Raw genomic sequence first — 22,807 nt, forward strand, 5'->3', positions numbered from 1 at the left:
CTGGTCCGGACTAGAATTCAAATGTAATTAATAACATCGCATTTTACAAATATAGATGCTATGTTGACAAGCTAAATAGTGGGTGTTTCAACATTCTTTTGAGTTAGAATATGCAGTTGCAATTGACAAACAATATAAAAAAAATTAGAAAAATCATAAGTTAGCATTACTAGCCCTAAACAGTACATGTACAAATGCTGTGCAGACAAGCTAAAATGTGAGTGTCTCAACATTCTTCTGAGACCGGGTTTAGAACAATAAGTGACATAAGAAAAGATGTAGAAAATATCCTAAAAGTTACAGCACTTGGGAGTTTCTATTGGGCACAAAATGTAAAATAATTAGATGGTGTATTTAAATACATCTGTACAGGTGTACAGTCAAGTACATGGGTAGGATACATACATTATTAAAGCAGTTACAACGGATGTACATGTTTGCGTATTGTACATACACGCATTCACTTATGCAGACATCAAGCCCGTGGACATATGGACATACACGTACCTGATTACATAAATTCATATACATACACATTAGTCTGTGCATACTCATGTACAAAAAACACAGTATATACAGATATATAGATGACAATGATGGAGGATCCTGTATGTTCATTGATACTGACGCATGTGTACATCGAATGTTTACACGTACACATATACTGGTACATACATGTAAGCAGTGTACGTACGTGTGATATATATATATATATATAATATATATATATATATATATATATATATATATATATATATATATATATATAATATATATATATATATATATATATAATATATATATATATATATATATATATATATATATCGCATTTTACATACATGTTTAAATAGTGTATTACGGTGTGCAACAGATACCGATGCATCTATAAATGCAAACATGCAAACACATGCATATATATAGACTGTACATTACATCTACTACAGCAAAACCTTTTTGTAAATTAAGTTCTTGTATCTCTTTCAAGTTAAACAGTTTCCCCAGTTTTGGTAATGTACAGTCTATATGCATGTGTTTGTATATCAGCTTGTGTGTTCTCTGTTAATTACACAGAAAATCTGCAAGATTTCTTAGAGCTACTTGTAAATGTATGCCTGTATAAACTCCCTCCCATCATTGTCATCAGTTTGTCTTTCTGTACTGCATGAAAGTGAAGGTGTTCTGTAATATAGCAGTTTCCCCAGTGTTGTGTAGTGAGGAAATTTCATGTAGAAAATTAATGAGAAAAGTCCAACAACTACATCTGAGTGTCTCTACACTGTATATTTTTGGGGGGGCTTGAAAAAATTACCCATGTAGGATTGAACCCACATTCCCCAAATTCGGTTCAAGTTGGTTTGACATGTGCTGTCCTGTTTGCCTTTTTCCTTCCGAGAAGACCTCAGATTTTACACTGGCTATTCTCCCAAAGGAGATGTTTTAAGGAATCACACACACACACACACACACACACACACACACACACACACACACATATATATATATATATATATATATATATATATATATATATATATATATATATTTGTGTGTGTATGTGTGTAGGTGCGCGGATTGTCTATGTATGCAAGTGTGCTGCACAGAAAAACTTGCACAATTTTTCAGAGCTACACTGTATGCCTGTACGCAGTCACTCTATCATTGTCTTCTCATTGTCTGTCTGTACAACATGTCTATTAACACATTTGCACAGTGTGAATATACATCTATGTACATATGTACATACAGGGACTATGATGTGCATATGTATGCACGTTCATGCCTGTTGCAATGTAAAGACATAAATAATGCGCGTCTATCTCAACCCATCTTGTGTCCCTGTACACCTGTAAAAACATTTTCCAGTGTTTTAACTTATTATTTTCCATTTGAGGCCTCATGTTTCAATTAACACCAATGCAGTTACAAATATTTTAGTATGCTTGCTATGACAATGGGTCAAAATTTCCAATACATTTATGACAAGCATTAACATATCGATTGTAATGGCAACCACCATTGTTCACATCACTGGAGTAAAATTACCAAGCTGTTGTTAGTTTGAAATAGAATAAATTATATGCAGCATATAAACATACATTGGCCTGACAAACTATCAAAGTGTTCATCTTAATTTGTTCAAACCCTTGACAAGGAGTAAATTATTTTACCTACAATTTTATGGCATTAGAATATTCATGCAACAGTGTCCCTTAATGTTTTTGGATGTCACTGACACTAATTGGTTCATAAAAGTAAATGCAAAATTGCTAGAGTGAGCATATGTTGCTTATAATATTATTAGTGAGGTATCTTAAAGGTACCCCCTTTTTACTCAACATTTTGGAAACGTCAAGCTCAACTTAGAGGGTACACCTCAAACCGCACCCCCCCCCCCCCCCGTGTAAATGATGAGTTTCTCCTTGCACCATACGTGTGCAATGTTTGACCCCTTGTTAACTTCAAAATAGATGACCTAGGCCTATACCTTCAACTGTTTCATCCGATGTTTTGTTTACAGCTTGTCGGGTATTCCTTCTCGTCTCAATTGCAGATTGTTGCATTGCATTCCTTTGTAAAGCTTCTGCTGTTATTAGCCGCGAGAAGTACAACGTTCATGATTTGAGGCAGATCGTCCAACGCGCTGGGATTACCTCCGGGGTTTACCTCCATTGAAGGGAAAAAGTACCTGCCGTGTGCCGGTGCAGTAACGATCGGTGACCTGATGTAGCAAACGAAGTCAAACATCGCATTTTCGGCATGGTTGAGACATCTCGCTCCTACTCTCACGGTCAAAAGAAGCGCCGCAGCCGCTTTTTCTTTGTCCTTGAGTGCAGCTGTTCATGCTTTGTTGGTATGTAAGCTGGTTGTGTTCTGACGTAACTGTATATACTATTAAAATATGTAGGGGTCAGTTCCTTGTGCCATGCCGCAAGAAAAAATATTGCAATCTTAAAGCTAAAACTATATCACAGGACGAAAACACAGTAGTGATTGTAAGTGATATACAATAGAATTATACTCAAGAGAGAAAAGCACACCTAACGCTTAACAGGCAGTACAAGACCTGTACCCTACTGCCCTTCCCTTTTTACAATGGACTACCCGACCCTTGACCTTCACTAGTAAAGGTAAATATGAACCGAATCTCGACACACAGACAGAAACCGGCGGAACACACAAGTCATGTCACGGTTTTTGTGGAGCTTGGAGGGACTGCGGTCATGTACAGTGGCTGCGTGCACGATTTTGTGGAGGGACCGTGCTGCGTATCATACCATCGTCAAAGATTCGCATAATTCAACATTTATTCGACCAGTCTTCAAGGCGACAGCTTATGCAGTGAACTGTGCGTGATGTAACTGCTTATCCATGTCATGGATAATGGCGTGCAGTTGCAGAAAAAACAGCCGGCTTTAGACTCAAGCACCTTACAGTTACACAACATGTATTTTTGACCACAGTCGAATCGTGACTTTAAACAGCGTGTATGTATGACCGACACACTTGTTCATCTCAGGAATTCGACCACTTCGGTTCACTGTTGCGGCCGGCCAGGGATGTATTGTAGTGGAGGTATCTCACTCACATACTCTTCCATGCCTATACAAAGGTATGTCAAGTTTGTAATCTTTATCCAAACACCCTTTTTATAGTTCCGTGGTTCAAATCAAACAAACATTGACCAGTAAAGCTCAATCTTCAAATAGCAAGGGAGGAGTCCTTGGGCGAGGGGGGGGGGTTGTTACTTTGAAATGTATTATGCCAAGGGACACTTTGTAAATTTTAGGCATGTCCATTTGATCAACAGACATTCAACTGTAAACATTTCCATTTCCATTACTTCAGCATCGCCCTCCAGGTCTTTTTATACTCAATGGTGTAATTATACAGACATACATGGTATAATATCCAAATTACCAAGGTACATTTTCTTTTAACATTGCACCTCTGTTTCTACAGTACATGCATGTGCGTTCCTCAGGCCCACTTCTCCCATTGCCAATATCTTGTATTTAAATATGAAATATATTAGGATTTCACTGAAATTTTCCAGCTCACAGAGTCAATCATTGTGGCACCAGAATTTTGCCAGCATTGAAGGTCGTCTAGCCTTGTGTTAGGAAAACCTATAAGTACATATAAGTTTACTGAGTTCATTGGTTTTTCAGAGACATGCACAAAAATTTGTATCTTTTAAACCTCAAATTTAATTAGGCCATGTTGATGCAAACTATCAATGTAAAAGTAGTGTACAGTTTGCAATTTCCTGAGAAAACTGACAAGAACTTGGCCATTCAAACAAATCCAATCATTTGATAACTAACACTACTCTTACATGTTCCTACATACCACAAGTTTGTGAAACTAATTGCATTCTGAATAATTGCCTGTATTTCACCAAGTACCACATTATCTTTCGCAATATACAAATTTTATATTTTGTAAATTCATTTAACACTAACAAAAGAGCTTCCCATTAATTATATTTAAATGATTAGAGCCAAATGAATTAAATGTGAACTGACAAATATAAAGAGACTTAAATAGTACCTGTACAGTTGTGTACCAGTCACACATACATGTACATTTGATGCTGAACACTTGAAATAAGTAGGTCTTTCATACTCTGGTATTTTAATTGCAAAGGCAATTCTGGAGTTTTAAATGAAAGAGTAAGTGAAAACTACACTGTACAGGTACATGTGACAGCCAGCTATAATACTGTACTGAAATGCCAGTGTAACTTTCTTTAAGACAAACAACTCATTACACCTGCACTAAACTGCTGAATCTACTTTCCCTTGGACCCCTCACCAAAAACAAAAAATAGAAGCATAGTCACATAGGGGTCATGATATTTTTCTATGAAATGGTCATGAATGTGAAGACAGCCAGAATTGAGCTGACAATGTTCTGGTGCAAAGTACTGAAAATGAGAGTAATTATATACATGGTACATAGTGAATTTAAATATTTTTGTTTTTTCTTTCAATTACATGTCAATACATATTTTGTATGCTACTTGGTTTGTATGGCTCAACTAATATGTGTGTTTTATTATCTTTGATTGTAGATCATTGCCATGAGGACACCAACAACACAATAGAGGCTGAAGAATTACATGGGCACATGAACAGTACTTCATTGTGTGTAGAGTTGATAGAGGAGATTGATGACGGAAACAAAACGGATGGGACCCAGAATACTTGCCAAGACTTCAAGACCATATTGAGGAGTAAGTAGTCAAACCCTTGACGGAAAAGCTACATCATATGTCAAAGAAAATCAAGGGACCATAGTTTAGGTAGATTCTACAAATACTCAAAAATGTTTGAAGCTTTCAACTTCATTGATTTAAGAACATTGTCACAGAGTTTTCCTTTTCCTTCCTCCAATTTGGTTTTAGAATGGATACATGTAGCAAACAAAATTCAAATTGATATTGGAAATTTAATTGTTTATGGAGACTCCACACAGGGCACTCTGAGTGCATTTTGTTGTCATTCACAACTGTACATTTTCCTCATCTTTTAAAACCTTTTGAAGTTTTTATCAGTTTAACAAGAGGGGGGTATGTGTTCAAAGACTTGTTCATCAAATTTCCTTCCAAATTATTATAATTTTTTTACAATCCACATCCATAAGTTACTTTAGTATTTTTTATTTAAGCGTGATGCTACATATACATGTATCTGTATGTAATGACTAAGCCTCTTCATATCAATCAACATGATTACATTTTATTCTGTATCAGATGTGTTCTTACATGATTAGGTTTTCATTTTCCTCTGACACTTCTGTGTAGGGCTATATAGGCTGGCTGCAAGGTCACTTGTAGTATGATGTTAAACTCTGTCTTTCAATTTTAAAATAGTATAGTACATGTAGGTCTCCAGTGCTACACTTTACTTTGTGGCCACCCAGTGTAGGTTCATCATCATGTATCAGGACCATCAACTTACAATGATAATTCAAAGACACTAAAAATTTGCATTCATTGCTAAAAACTATGTATATGGTATATCATACTGCTTTTTACCAGTCAATTACATTGCAGTAGCATGTATATACAATGTATTATCTGTTGAGAATTTGTTGAAAGCATTACTACTAAATATTGGTAAATTGTTGTAACGTTGCAAAAATAATGATTTGCTAATTGTAAGGTGGAAGGGTTGAACTTTAAACTTAAGGCTACGTTCACAAACACTTCTGAAGGGGGCGGGAGATTTCAACTGGGGGTCTTGAAAACATTTACAACATGCCAGGGGATCGAAAAAAAGTTGACGAGGGAGACTTGAAAATTTATTGAATATCAAATTCCTTTCAAAATACCTTCTGGCACTTTCATTTCCAGCCATTTCCATTTGCTGCGTGACATAGTTATATGTACTTATGAATATGAGTAGATGAAATTTCATGTACTCATAAGCACATATACATTGTAACTACAATCTTCTAATCAAGTATAATTATGTCAATTATTCATGTCCATATATGTACCAATATTGCAGTTTTAAATTAGGAAAAAATTATTCACAGTTTTGTCATAGACTCCAATGTATAGGGATCAACATTTCTTGTACACATGCACTTTTTGCCCGCCAATTCAAGCAAAGTACATTTAAATGAATTATCACACACATATAAATGTAAAGATATAGCTTGTTTTTATGGGAACAAATTGTAATATTTGCCCAATAGCCTCGCATGCATTATGATTTGAAATTTTCAGACAAAGCATTATATTGGCCACATTTTGCCTTCCTTTGGGAGTGACTAAAAGATTATAGCAAGTCAGAAGGGAGGGGAGGGGCTTGAACACATTGTAATTTTAATTTAAAATTTGTTAAGGGGTATTTGAAAACATCTGAGAACTTATTTGGGAATCCCCCCCCCCCTCCAGAGCTGTTTGTCAATGCAGCCTAATGGTTCAGTGTAGAAAAGCATTCAATCGGTAGTCTAGTGTATACAGAAAGTATGGCAAATTATAACTGTTATTTTAAGATATATTTTGTTTGAATATATTTGTACCTGATGTAACACAAACATTGACTTTTCTTTCAAATCAGATGCTCTCTAAACATAATGTAAATTGTATATGTGAATATTTTTGTAATGTAAATTACTACTACATGTACTCATTGAAATGTTAAATTCCTTATATATGTCAATAAATGGTTATGAATTGTAATTGAATGTAATTAATGCTTGTCACTTTCATTTTTTTCCACAAAGAATTTCACTATCACCTTTATCTTTGCACACATTCTATATTTACACATATTGTCCTCTAGTCATGGTGATTCAATTAAGGAAATGTCTAAACAGTCATAACTGAGTATGGCCATTGGCATTAGAGCAGACCAGTTCACCATGTGAAGTATCGTCAACAATTGTTCAGATTTGGAACTGAGTACAATGAGTAGTGTTTAATCAGATTAGTGGACTTTGAAGCATTGTCAACTATAGTTGAGATTTTGAACAGAGTATAATGTTGTAATTTTTCGACAATGGTTGACAAACTGAATCACCTTACTCTGAAATTGAAATTTTTTATCATATAAGGCAAGTACTGCTAATCACATATGTGTTTTGTGGACTTTTGCTTGGAAAAAAATGAATTTCATGTGCAGTAATTTCTCGGGTCTCATTTTTCATCAGAAAATGTTACATGGCCATATTTGTATCAAGGTGGACTCTCTTTTTTCATAGAAAAATAGAAAAATGAAACAACATTAATTTGTAATAGGATTTTCAAGCACTTTTCTTTGAAAGTTTGAAAAGAAAAAAATTGATTCCATGATTTTAAGAAAAACTCATTTCACCTCCACTTTTCGTAAAGTGGGAACTGTTGTTCGTTCTGTTACAGGTAGCTTTTATACAAAGAACAACATTGCAATATACAAAATGTCAATATTTCCTGTAGCAATGGCATGAAGGGTTTATCACAGCAGTTATCATATCTTCTAAATTCTTTGAGAGGGAAAGGGGGTCCTATTATTTTGAGGGATTCAGAACTGAATCCTCTTTACCTCATTGCGCTATGCTCCAGTTAGATGACTTGGCATTTGTCACGAAATGATTTCCCTGGGGATACGATTACTTAAACATACGCCCTCCAACCACACTCTTTGGGCATAGAATCTTTGATGGAACCTCAAGTGTGATCAATTATCTCGTCATGCAGCCTGATTTTGACGATACCAGGTACACAGAAGATCCGAGATCTGTTCACCTCTCGAAGCATGATAACCCGTCAGAAATCGCCAATCGCTTTGCAGATTTCTTTTTACATCGTGTGAATTCACTAGTTTCGAACTTGAGCCAGTCACCCGACGATCTTCACCATCAACGCTCGTCACCGATCTGCGATTTGAAACCCGAGTGTCGTTTCGAAACTTTAATGCCAACAACCACTGAGGAAGTCTTGCGTACCATTCTGTCATCTCCTTCGTCCACATGTTGCCTAGATCCAATTCCTTCTAAGATCCTGAAGCAGCCAGAAATCCTACAGGTGTTACTACCGTACATAAATAAGCTCTTCAATGACTCTTTACGTGATGGTATTGTACCCACTGATTTTAAACACGCTGTTGTTGAACCTCTACTCAAGAAACCATCTATCGATCATCAGATTCTCAAAAATTATCGCCGTTTCTATCTTACCATTCCTATCAAAGGTATTAGAACGCATAGTTGCTACTAGGCTGACCAATCATATTGCTAGTCATTCCCTGAATGATCCGTTACAATCTGCGTACAAAGCTGGTCACAGCACAGAGACTGCTCTCTTAAAGGTTACTAATGACATATTGTTAGCACTTGATGCAAAACATGATGTATTTTTTTGGTTTTACTTGATCTTTCCGCAGCGTTCGATACCGTTAATCATGATATTTTATTAAGTCGGTTGTCAGACCTTCTTGGTGTTTCAGGAAATGCGCTTAATTGGTTTTGCTCATATCTTTCTAACCGTAGCCAGTGTGTTGTTATCGATTCCACTAAATCATGTTTCCCTCAAATTGATACCGGGGTTCCACAAGGGTCAGTTCTTGGCCCTATACTATTTAACGTATAATACGGTGACACCTTGATCCCTGTTCAAAGTCGGGCAAAGAGTCTTGGAGTCATCCTGGATTTTGTCGATGTACCCTCATGTCAACAATATCTGCCGCTCAGCTATTTTTCACTTACGACACATTGCAAACATTTGCAAATATCTTTCTAGATCAGACACGGAATTTGTGACATCTCGCATTGATTCATGTAATTCTCTTCTTTATGGTCTTCCGAAATACTCAGTTAATCGCATTCAACGTGTCCAGAATATAGCTGCTAGAATTGTAACTCGCTCAAGAGTCACTGAGCATATCACCCCGATTTTGTGTCAGTTGCATTGGCTGTCTGTTTCTCAATGTATTGCTTTTTAAGATTTTTATTTTCACCTATAAATGTATCCATTCACTCGGTCCAGGTTATCTTTCTAGCATGGTTAATTTGTACGTCCCAACCCGTAATCTGAGGTCCGCTAACCAATTTACATTGTGTCAAAGCAGGTCGCGTACAAAGAAATATGGGGACCGTGCCTTCAGTATTGCCGCCTCCTTTTTAATGGAATAACCTTCCGATTGATGTTCGTCGCTCCCCAACCCTGCCAAGTTTTAAATCAAGTCTTAAAACACTTCTTCTTAGTTCTGCTTTTAACTGAACTCATCCATTGTATTGATGTTTTTGTTTTGTTTTTAAATCCTGTTATCTTTTATAATATTGATTGTATTTTACCCAGCATCTCTGATCACAGTTTTTGTGTGGATTTAGTCGCTTTATAAATGAATAAATTATTACCATTATCATATATGACAATTTGGATGAATATCTAATTATCACCTCGATCGATAGTTGTACGATATGAAGAAGTTTCCAATGTCTGACACGGATCTTCTTATTGCACTGTATTTTGTTTGCGAATGCAGGTGTCTACTTAAAAATGCATATATCTGCATGCATGGTTTTAAGACGATCTGTTCAAAGTTCATATCGTGTGGAATAACAGCTAGAATATGTACGACTTCACAATATATTTTCATTAATACGGAATTTCCCAGGTGAGATAGATGCATTCAAAGTCGTATGTGATTTACTGGACACATTTTGTGTCGTAACTGTTTATGGTAGGTTACTAGCATGCATAACAATACCCTGAACAATAAAGGTTCCACTAAAATGTGTCACTTTCTGAATGAATAAGTGCATTGCATCCGATTCTACACACCATAACCGTTGCTATAATATTTTCAATTACTTACCACTGCTATCTAGAGATGTGCTTTGCCATAATCTGTTATAATTGACTTATCGAATATCGCTTCTTGTAAATTTCAAATATTTATTTGATTACTTTTTACCACTTTATTTTAGTTTATTTAGTTTTTGATTATTTGTTTGCTAAGCCCAATTATCAGGATATTGTATCAATTCAGCCATCAAGTCAAATCAAGAAGCCCCATTTACTTAGATAACTAGTATGCAATGAACCATACACTACTTTTCTTAGGATTGAGTCTCCCATTTGCAAAATTTTAATTATGGCTTTGACATGTTTTTTATACCTGGGCAATTGCGTTGGGATCAGATATCCAACAAAAAGGCAAAAAACAAAATATTCAGACGCTATGACTTTTATTATATGCCTTCCAAAAACATATTACATAACATTTATACGAGGAATCGAGAATGTTACATTGTGTAAACAAATATGATGCAATTAAGCATGGCAGTGCTATACATACATAGAAGAATACGTTTCATGTGAACGTTCAAACTTTAATTTAAGTCTAAATTTACCTAGCATGACATGATGAAATTTTCTCGATATTTGAAAACTTGCGCTTTTTTTAGAAACGTGTTCGTGATTTTATCTTTACTATTACGAGATTACTTCAGTCACTTCAAGTTTCCAATGGAAACAATGTTTTCTGATTTAAAGCTATGTCAGTCGGCACGCCTTTTATTTCTTATCGTATCGCCAAATTGCATTACTTCGGAAATCAACATGCTAAAAATGTTCACTTAAAATAAATCATTTCATTGCATATGGAATGGCTATAGTAAACAGTAGCAGTACGCAAAGTGTGGTAGATTTCTTGTCATCAGAAATGAAAGCTGTATCATAGGCATCAGTACTATCTTTAGACAAAAATTGCAATCTACAAAGTAAATATAAAGCACCGATAAACTATTTCTCAAACTAACACCTCATTACTGTCTACAAGTACTTCAGACACATTGCCAGGGCTAATGTCCTTCTTCAGTGTACTTCTCTTCCTCATCTGCCCTCCCTGAGCATTTGCCGATAGATCCTGCACACAAACATAAAAGTAAAACCAATAACGATTTCTTTTTCAATTCTGTGATCCGAGGCAAATATTTAACTTTCCTTCTTCTACAAAACTGTTTTGGGTCATTTCAAGAAAAGGCAGATCTCGGTTTCATAAAATACCAACCGGTAATGGCGACTGTGAAGATAAGAGATATAGCAAATGAGGGAACCTGTACACTCAGTGTGACAGTTTTCGGACAGGGTAGTGAATTTCGCTCAAAGCCGTTTCATAAATGACGAGCACTACGAAATCTTATTACCATACCTTTTGAAACTTTATTGTGTTTATCCTCAAATTGTTAACAGGACGGAAATGGTATTTAGGGGGTCAAAGTTGCCAAATTTTGACCCCATGTTGAGTGCGTAGTAATCGGACTGCTATCGCAGTAATCGGACGTCGTATTTGGATGTGATTATAGGGGCTAAATATTGATATTTTGAAACTTCAATCCCTCGATTTTCAATTTCGATGTGTTTAGAAAACTGTTTGTAAAACTTTCGTGATAAATTAGTGACGTTTAATCCATGGACGGCGCAACTATATTTCGACGTGTATGGCTCTTAGATATCGGACATGGGCTGTCTCTGTGTGTTGCGTTCGACACCTTGAATCGTACGGTGTGGCTAACTTCACCAAGTTTGTAGCCCGAAATAGCTTCTACCGAAAAAAAATATCCAAAACGGGACAGCAGCGTCACCTGACTTAATATGCTGTCACATGACTTGTAAAACGCTATCAATACAGAGCGAAGTGAGTACAACGAACAGCATGTCATGTCCGAAAACTGAGGTCGTCCGAAAACTGTCACACTGAGTGTAACGACGTCCACTTTCACATTCAGTCACATTAAAAAACTGAAAGAACACTGTGATATGTTGCCATTGTATTGGTTACATTCTTTTAGAGTTCATCACAATAGCGGCCTTACACAAAGCTCTTTCAGTCTGAGAAAGAAATTTCAAGTCTTTCCTCACCATATTCATCCAGCAACTTTGGAACGAAATCATTCCAGAATGCACACTCCTTGGCTTTCAAAGCTCGTTTGGTTTCCATCTTCAAAGATAATTCCTTGTACGCTAACTCAGGTACTTGATAGAGTGGCCATTCACGCTCAGTGTCTCCTTGAGAATATGTCTCATCATCGCTTTGACAATTGGGATTGCTGATGTTATTAAAAAAGAAACAAACAATCCATTACTATAGTAGAACACAGGTATTAACGTATTTGGTCCGTGGAATTAGCTATAATACACACACTGATTAATTGCCTTTGTACATTCTGTGATATAGTAACTGAAGACACGAAAGCAGAGTAACAAGTCCATGACACTCCCTCATCGTTTTACTGATTTCGACTGTGACAAAGACTCAGGGGACGGTGATATATGAACTAAACTCTAGAAATAGTCAATTGAAAATACCCCCAATGTTATTAATGTTGATAGATAATCGAGAACTGTTTGAGAAAAGCAACATTATATTGATAAACATTGAAACGCTACATGCAAATAACATGACAGTCGGAAAGAGTAAAAAGTTAAGCCAGAATGACAGCACTATATGACAATTCTTAATAAACAACAACCTCCCTTTCACGTTTTGTAAATATGCTCTCATTTTGATGAGTGTTATTTTCCCTTTAAGAATTATTAAAAATGATGAGAAAAAGTTGATAATTTACCCTGTCTTTGCAAAGTTAGTCCAATATTTCATTATACTCAATGACATTTCCACTTCCTCAGGAGGCATTGTCCAGTTCGCACCATGAAAGAAATGCCATCCAAATACGAACGGGATGTCCTCAGCATGTGCCGGCCCCATCCACTTAATCCGCCATATTGAATTTGCCGGTGTGTGAGTCATGTGATAGAGGTACACCTTGGCGCCAGATTGCGCGTAAGCTCGTGCTGATAGATCCATGGGACAAATGAAATTCTCGTCACCTATCATCTGAACGAGGGCGTCTATATAATCGCTGTCTTGGAGGTCAGCGTCTTCCCAGTTCATGTATATGAGTTTGATGGCGCTAACGCCAACTGTGTTCTGCTTCACTGGTCCGGTCACGAACATGGGATACATCGCTTCGTACTCACTTCTGTTCAAGGAGATTTCAGACTCGTTAACCATGTGAGACATAGCCATGGGTAAGAAGACTGCGCCCTCAGCGGCCATTGCTCCAATCATGATATCAACGTTCGTTTTGGTGAAGGCCTTTTCACGAATGGCATCTACAGGGTGTTGTTTGATCAGTTTGTCATCCACAAACGGTGGAAACGGAAGACCAGTCAGCTCTTCACCAAGCCCAGTAACATTAGCAATCAAACCCTGTGACAAATTATAGGATTTAATGACTTTAAAACTTCATCTCTTTGAACAATGGCAACAATTAAGAGATTTCCAGTAACAATGAAGCAAGTCATCACAATAAAAATAGCATTTTCTGTGAGAAATATATTTTTCGGGTGATAGATAATACGGAAGCTTACAAAGCGGCGTCGTTTAGCGTCATTTATGGTATAAAATACATCAATTATTTGAGAGACGCTGTTTTCGAGGCGAGTATATGGCAAAAATGCTGCTCTTCTGACAAAATAGGCTAATTTTTCTTTAACCCTACTCCTGGAGATGTGGTAGAAAATAATAAATACCCAAACACGATCACGCGAGAATGCAAACAATTGTTATACTCATTAGTTGAATGTACAATACACATCGTGATAATCGCTGAAAAGAGCTCACTGATAAAACGAAAGAGTTTACGCGCCAATCCCTTGTTGAACACTCGCCACCATGCCAGTCATTGTAATTCATGGATGACGATCCAAGTTCGAATTCTACAACTCAGGAGCGGTTTGACTTTACTTTCATTTTTGCTTACTTTTCAAGGCTCGTCATGAGAGACAATTATTTCGAAGAATTCGCCATCACCATGCCTTACACTTTGTAAAACTCGGCTAATGGCAAGGCGAATTAACCACCCTTTGTGCTGTAAGTGGCAAAATCGCGATGGAGATAAAAACGTACATATCACACGCGAATTTTAGAGTATGTGGCGACATAGGATGATTTCGCGGTGCATTCTTGTAACCACTTAAAGGAAAAACTGCTGCTAGAAGTACAACGATATCGTATGATTTGGATCGTATATATCCGAAATCATCAGGGTTATTTAGATCAAAATATAGGCAAACATTGTCATTTTATCTTCTACTTCTGCCGTTGCTTCTCCGCTAGGTGACTGATACCGTAGGTTGTGGGTTCGAAAACACCGTATTTTCTACCCTGGGTTGATAGCTCTGCTGGTGCACAGAATTGTCCCCGAGGCTATCTTTCGCCCAGACTAAGCGATGTATATTCATTGCTTCGATAAGTTTGTGTGCGATGTGTGACAGTGAACGCGCGAGCGTGAGTGCTTCTGAACTCTACAACGTGTGGAGGGGTCTCAGTCAAAAAATGTAATGATGGGTGTCTTGCTTTTTCTTAGCTTTAGGTTTATTTTTGCATTTTACATGGTTCTCCGGTATTTTCGAATTAAAGCCAAATAAACTTGTCCTTACCAATGACATATCACTGGAATTCCGAAAATCATCAGCTTCCACAGAACGGAGACATGCGACCAATTCATCGGAAGTGTCTTTCTCACACCCGACAATTTTCCAAGACCGTGTGCAATGGTGTTGTGAAAAGCTGAATCGCTGCCTGTAAAACCAGCCATTGTTGCCGTACCACTCTGCAGAATAAAATGATAAATTTAATGTTTCGTTGAGGAGATGGTGAGTAGGAAACATCTCTATTCGAAAATACTTACCTTTACTCTAGCCCCGTCCTCTCACCTGATTTTGAATTCATCAGGGAGCCTGAGAACTGATTATATACAGGAGTAATATGCAAAGGGTTTCTGCTGAAAATGTTTCCATGAGGGAACTCCCGTTCAGTTGTATCTCAAACACACTCGCCAATATTTTCAGTTTGGAATTTCGCTATTTTCCTGCGTCATTGCCTTAGATATTTACGTGAGCAATATTGTATTTTCAGATCGCCTGTATGTCTGAAGTATATAGACGCCCATAACATGGAATCTTCATCAAATGGAACACACGATATTGCACAAAGCACACGAAACATGCTATCAGGTTTGAAGGTGCTTTGAAATGCATGATATTTCATACTTTGCGGTGACCGTATGTGTCGCGAGATATAAATAATAATGCACTGGTTGTCATAAGACAGAAAGCATAATTACATCATTTTTACATCACGGCAAATTAGACAGCCAATGATGACTGCCCATTAGAATATGAACAAATGTATGTTAAATCCATCATTTCGATCATAGCCAATCAGAAAGATCGACATTTTTGCTAAATTTTCATTGCAAGTGCAATCGACTCTGTAATTTCATAATTACCTGCAAAATTACCCTGTGGAATAGTCCATCCGTCAGTGGTGATAATAGAAGAAATTCTGCGCTGATCGACCCAGCACTTTCACCAAATACTGTCACTTTGTTTGGATCACCGCCAAAGGCTGTTGAGAAAAATATTATGAGGGAGGCTTTACTCTTTCTGAGAAGACATTAGACAATGGTTTTCTAGCAGATCCCTGAACAAATTGCCAAAAAATACGTAAACACATTTCTTTACCAATAAAATCTGACGGAAAAATGCATCAATTGTAACTTTGTCTTCATGATAACTGTCACTGTTATTATCAATATATACCAACATTATCATCATCATTATAATCATCATCGTTATGAACACGGGTAAGTTAACTCTACTATCCTTGCAATCAGTCGCTTCATTTCCTACCAATCTTTCTCTCACCTTCAATATTTGTTGAACCCATTGTAACGCAGCGATCTGGTCGTACAATCCATAGTTGCCGATTGCATGCTCATCGCCTGAGTAATGTAACAATCGAAAATTGCAGAATATTTGTGAATGTACACTGAAACGTGTAAATAGAATTAAACCAGTGGTTGTAGAATTTTTTTTCTGTCTCTCCTGTTTTATCCCCTAAGCTTATATTTTGTCTACTCTAGAGTATTTTTTTCAATAATCTGCATGACGTCTTTCACTTCTTCGAGATTGCCTTGAATTTTGTGTTGTTTTGTTTTTCTTTGTTTTAGTGTTTTTTATCCATGGTCTTTTTAAATAATGCTTTTTTCTGTTAAGACAATCGCATGTTTGCTTTCACAAGATGTCTTCCAATGTGCAGCTTCAACTGCTAAGGTAGTATGCGTCTAGAAAGTCAAAGACTTAAACCTTCTCTCAAACTTTCCTCAAGGAATCTTTCAACCACTCACGTCAAAATCAAGAATAAAAATCAGGGGTCACCGTGCAAATTCCGGTACCAGAGAAACAAATAACCAAAGATTTACCGATATTTGACATTCAAGATGGCCGCCATCCCTGTGTTAACTCTATGGAGAAAAATAAATTTTCGATTTTCAAAAAACAATAAGACGTTAAAATATTTTACTTACTTAAAGGGCTTCAAAATGAGCCCCCACATGTGGCAAATCAGAAAAAACGTTGGAAAAGTTGGAAAGTCCAAATATCTGTCCTAGAGGCGGATTCTACTTTAATGGTGATACCTACCCGTTACGAAGAAACCAAGGGCTCCAAGCCTGTAGTTGAATGTGACAACAACTACGTCACCAACAGCAGCCAATACTGTACCATCGTAAAAGTCGCCTGAGCCACTACCGACGACAAGAGCGCCCCCGTGAATCCAAACCATGACAGGCAACTTTCTCGATTGCTGCAAAATATTCATTAGACCTGGTTGAAAATTTGATGAGTCAGTAATTTTAGTAACTAAATAAAATAGATTGGCGAACAAAATGATGATTAAATTTTTAACGAACAGCGAAACAATTAAGTTTAAGTGCGACTATGATAATCAATTACGTCATTTATTTATTAATTATCATTATTTGTGCTATACTTGTTTATTTATTTTTACTGTTTATTCAAGTAATGCATCATTTGGTTTGTGTTACACATTTGTCTTTTGGTAAATTTGAAGTAATCTGTATTGATTCTTTTATCTATTCTTTCACTATAGGTGAATGCTCCATTTTCACGTCGTGTAATTTGGTTTAACTGTAGGTCTATATTATTCAAATCAGGATACACACCAATTCAGCAATAAAAAGATTTATAAAGATACTCCAATGTCTTTATAAAATACGACTTACGAGCAATGCATCTGTAATAAGATGTGTACTGACCATTGTTTGCAAATTTATTGGAATGTGTAATAAAGTTGTTCGATTTGAAAATGGTTAGAGACTTCACCACTTTAACGAGTCTCTCAGAATTTTCTATCCCAATCAATTGAAGTATTGTAATGCCAAGCTGACCCATCTATTTTGATGCTGTCCCCATTCTCCCTTGCCCAATTCATGTGATGAGAGAGAAGTAAGTCAGATACCTTGACCTTGATGTGCATATGACCATCTGAATCACAGTGACTGTCAGTGGAAATTGGTCAACGTATCCAAGATAAGGGCACAAAATTCAGTGACAGACTCATAGACCGGAGACATCTCATCTATGTCAATAACTGACATGTCCTATCTTTCATTGTTTCCGGTCACTGCTCTTGACCTCTATGCTATCCAAACTGTTTCATCCGACGACCCATCGTACCATCACGTGTCTTCCCTGTGCATCATCATTTGAGGTCAATGTTGTCAAGTAAATCTATGTTCTTCTCCAAAGATTTCTACCGTTGCTCTAATACTAAACATACATTGAAATTTACACCAATATACAAACTTGTCAACACTACGGTATTGCTTGAAATTCTACGGCGCACAAAAAGCGTGCTACATCTGTCAGGCTGTTGTACTTACAGTTGTTGTCTTTGGAGCGTACACATTCAGAAACAGGCAGTCTTCATCTTGTTTCCCCTCTATGGGGAGGAAGGGGTTAGGAGGTTGAATGCATATCGATCTGTAGTAGGTGGCGTTATATTCTCCCTCCCACGAAACTTTAGGAAGAGGTGGTCGGAATCTCAGTTCACCGATCGGTGGCTCGGCGTACGGTATCCCCTTGAACACATTTACAGTTCGCTTGACATCGACATCATCATGTGAGAACTCCACTGACGTGCCGAGTAGAATTCCAGATCTGATTTCTACCAGCGGATCGACCGCCGCACAGTAAGAAGTTACAGCCAGAAATACCGCGAATCGAGTAACAAGCATGTTGCAGGTTTGGGAGTACAATTGTGAATGGGTCGTGTTTTCGACCCGATATTCATGTCAAGCATTAACCAATGACCTTCGGCCCTTTTTTGTACGAAGGGTGACCAAGCCGCAAGGTCATATCACACACTTTAGACTATTATCGATAAAGCTTTATCGTATGAAACCCTTAAATGTCGGTCAAGGGAAATAGTGTTGAAATATCGTTCTTGACACCAGCGTAAGTTTCTCGAACCTCATATTGAGTCAACACAAAAGAGGCCATTGCAAACCTGAACTTCACGTACGGCACAGACATACCAGTGAACAGCAAGTTCAAAGTACGCCATTGATGGGGGATCTGCGCATGCGTCAGCCTAGCTAACCTCGTGGAAGACGGCTCCAGAAAATAGCTAGAAATTCACCCTGAGGAAGATAGTCGAGGGTAAGGAAAATGCCACAAAGGAATCCGAGAAGTACTGAAGGGACCGGAAAGGACGGAAGAAAGGTCAGAAGAGTTGATGAAATGCTCACAACAGACCAAGAGCGAACCGACCTCCAGGACCAAATCATCCAAGATGGCGACCTCCAACGTGCAATGCAGCTGCCAAGCAAGGAACGATCGGACGTTACGATGAAACTGCTATTCTCTATCAATGCAACCATTGCAAAGATAGAACCAATGAAGACAATGCTCGAAGAAACTAACAAAAAGGTGGAGGACTTAGAACACTCGCTCAATCAAGTATACGAACGTGTAGAGGATTTCGAAACTCACTCGGGAAATCGAACCAAAGAAATAAACGACCTGAGAAGCAAAGTACAGCAGCTAGAAAAACGAATGGAAGACAGTGAGGCAAGGAACGAAGACCTAGAAAACAGAAGCCGAAGAATCAACATCAACTTCATGAACTTTCCTGAAGGAATAGAGAAAAGGGATCATAACGGGTCATGCTCGGACTTTATACAGCATTTCATCACGAGCCATATGAAAGTGAAAGGGATTACCGGGCGTATGGCCATACAACGCGCACACAGAGTGCCAACGCAACCACTACGTACGGGAAAACCGAGACCCATAAAAGTCGCCTTTGTGGATGCCAACATAGCCAGAACAGTGCTATTTGCTGCTCCGGGATGCCTGAGAAGAAACAAATTCGAAGGGAAAGACATCTTCGTCACCGACGATGTCAGCAGGAAAATCCTGGATGAAAGAAAACGGCTGATGGCGTACCGGAAGCAGTACCAATCTGAAAACCCGGGCAGAAAAAGCTACATCGCATGGAAAGTTCCCGCTACTTGTATGATAGAGACCGAGGACGGTCGGATGAAGCCAGTCACAGTGAAAGACATTACAGGGTAATACGATCCATAACATTGTGTATAAATGACGTAACTGCCTAGCTGTACCGTATTACACGTACACAGACACGGCCGCTGGAAGTGTGACACTTCTAGAGGCCCTGATACAACCTCAGGGTAAAATAAGGTTAACACAGTGATAAATGGAGCCGTCCATGTAGCAGATCAGTACCTTTGAGCTCAGTCTTTGTCCTTTATAGTTTCTTTTTTTTCTCTCGCTTTTGACTTAGGTTTTGTTTTGTTTTTTGGTTGTTTTTTTTTCTCATTATTACTTTATTTTTGTTCTTTCGATAGTATTTTTGAAAAAATGGGTACCAATGTCTTTTTACTGTGTACAAACAAGGACCATAGTACGAACATAATATGGACACACAATTATCGTTATTGACTTTCAATACAAGGGGACTCAGAGATTTCAAAAAAAGGAAAAAATAGCTAACTGGATAAATGATAAAAATATTGATGTTATTTATCTCCAAGAAACACATAGCACTCCGGCAGACGAACCGTTTTGGGCCTCCCAATTCAGGGGCAGGTGCTGGTTTTCACATGGCTCTAACGACAGTAGGGGTGTAATGATTATTGTAAGAAATACAGGTCTAACAATCACTAATATAACACGGGATGATGAAGGGAGGTTATTAATGCTCCAGACTGAACTTGATGGGTCCCCATGCATTCTTATCAATACTTATGCCCCAAACAAAGAATCGGAGCATCATCACTATTTAAGGAATGTTGGTAATAGACTCACAGATCAAATTCCAGACCCGGACTGTACCATTATTTGGGGAGGGGATTTTAATTTTACTTTAAACAATGACCTTGACAGGTCGTACAGCAACTCTCGGCCATGGAAAAAATCGCTAGACATTTTGATGATATACAGGAGCAATTTAGTTTAGTGGACATCTGGCGTGTAAGAAATGAAAACAAACGACATTATACATGGCGAAGGAGACGCCCCTTTATTCAACAAAGTAGAATAGACTTTTTTATCATATCAGATGAATTACAGAATGTAACCCACAAAATAGAAATTATACCGGGCTTGGGCTCAGATCATTCTGCGGTATTCCTGAAGCTGCAAAACAAGTATCAAAAGCAGGGCCCAGCCTACTGGAGATTCAATTCGACATTGGCAAAGGACCCCAATTATAATGATTTACTAAAAGATCAAATTAAGACATGGATAGACAAAATAATTTTATGGGACTTGATTAAGTACAAAATACGTGATTTTTCAATGAAATAGAGGCAAAAGAGAGGAGACAAAATCTTGCTCAGGTGGAAGATAGGGTCAAATGTGCTCAGCTAAAGTGTTCCCAAGACCCATTACGTGGAATAAGAGCAACTTCAACGCGAGTTGGAGGAGTATCATGACTACAGGACAGAGGGATCAATAGTAAGATCTCGAGCAAAATGGTACGAAAAAGGGGAAAAAAATAACAGGTACTTTCTGGGGCTGGAAAGATCTAACAAAAAGAAGTCATCTATTAAACAACTCCGTAAAGGGGAAAATTTGACCTTAACTGAACCTAAAGATATTCTCAACGAAATCAAAACTTTTTATTCAACTCTCTATGCTGAAACTGCCAGAGATCAGCAAAATGACACCCTTCTTAATAACATAGAGACCCCCCAGCTAAATGAGGAAATGCAAACAACTTGTGAGGGACTGTTAAGCCCTGGAGAAGTATTTAATATGATGTCCTCAATGAAGCAAAACAAAAGCCCAGGTAATGACGGCATTACTATAGAATTCTACAGGGCTTTCTGGCCATTGGTTGGTAAGCTACTGGTAGATTCATTAAATTATGCATTTGAACACGGGGAATTCTCTGTCTCACAGAGACAGAGCATGATTACACTAATAGAAAAAACTGGAAGGGACCGTTTGATGCTTAAAAACTGGCGACCAATTTCTTTAATGAATGTAGACATTAAAATAGCCTCAAAATGCTTAGCAAAGCGGCTTGAGAAAGTTTTACCGGAGTTAATTGGTCCAACTCAAGCAGCATTCGTAAAGGGCCGTAACATCAATGATTATGTAAGGCTCATAGACGAAATTTATCATTATACCAGAGAAACCAACATAGGAGCATTACTTTTTGCCATAGACTTTGAAAAGGCATTTGATACTGTGAGCTGGTCCTATTTATTCAAAGTTTTGCAGAAGTTTAACTTTGGCCAAAACTTCCAACAGTGGATAAGTGTGTTGTACACTAACAGTGAAAGCTGTGTAATGAACGGAGGATTCAGCACAGGCTATTTCAAATTAGGAAGGGGGGTAAGGCAGGGAGATCCATTGTCTCCTATGCTTTTTATTCTCATTTTGGAAACTCTCCTGGTTTCAATACGGTCAAACAAAGACATCACTGGCATCACCATAATGGGGGAAGAAATTAAGGATGCTGCTTTTGCAGATGACATGACTTGCTTCGTGTCTGATACTGAGTCTGCCGGGGTGCTATTCAATTTGTTAAACAAATTTCATGAATGCTCAGGCCTGAAAATCAACATGGAAAAACGCAAGGGGTATGGCTGGGAAAGTGGAGGGACAGGAAAGACAAGATGTTTGGGGTCAATTGGCCCGCGGAGCCTATCAAGATAGTAGGAATTTATTTCTCATACAATAAAGATGTTAAACAGAAAAATGTAAGCAAAGCAGTGGATACTTTGAAAACTATTCTCAACTCATGGAAGAGCAGAAAGCTCTCATTATTTGGCAAAGTCCAACTGATAAAAACGTTCGGAATTTCACAGTTTACATATATCCTAAATTCCACTGCTGTTGAGAAAAACACCATTCATGAAGTGCACAAAATAATGTATGACTTTCTATGGAATGGAAAGATAA

At 37.7% G+C, this 22,807-nt stretch overlaps 2 protein-coding genes across 2 annotated transcripts in view; one reads left to right on the forward strand and one right to left on the reverse strand.

Moving 5' to 3' along the window:
• Window positions 1-22,807, forward strand: part of LOC139129383 (uncharacterized) — a 118,036-nt gene that overhangs the window by 49,513 nt on the left and 45,716 nt on the right. The gene's annotated exons all lie outside the window — the stretch shown is intronic.
• Window positions 10,798-15,916, reverse strand: LOC139127127 (acetylcholinesterase-like). Its single transcript, XM_070693049.1, has 5 exons — window positions 15,796-15,916; window positions 14,945-15,117; window positions 13,069-13,712; window positions 12,362-12,549; window positions 10,798-11,366 (listed from the first exon to the last, which is right to left on the reverse strand). Exons 2-5 carry the CDS (start codon window positions 14,951-14,953, stop codon window positions 11,302-11,304), a joined length of 906 nt encoding a protein of 301 aa, XP_070549150.1. The 5' UTR covers window positions 14,954-15,117; window positions 15,796-15,916; the 3' UTR covers window positions 10,798-11,301.

The sequence above is a fragment of the Ptychodera flava genome, chromosome 3 (genome assembly GCF_041260155.1).
Source record: "Ptychodera flava strain L36383 chromosome 3, AS_Pfla_20210202, whole genome shotgun sequence".
Lineage (NCBI taxonomy): Eukaryota > Metazoa > Hemichordata > Enteropneusta > Ptychoderidae > Ptychodera > Ptychodera flava.

What these genes read in the sequence shown, in the direction of transcription:
- LOC139127127 (XM_070693049.1), bottom strand. An exon ending in ACTAACTTTGCAAAGACAGG is followed by an intron (nt 12,550 to 13,068) that starts GTAAATTATCAA and finishes TAATAACATCAG; the next exon opens with CAATCCCAATTGTCAAAGCG. An exon ending in AAAGTTGCTGGATGAATATG is followed by an intron (nt 11,367 to 12,361) that starts GTGAGGAAAGAC and finishes GTTTGTGTGCAG; the next exon opens with GATCTATCGGCAAATGCTCA.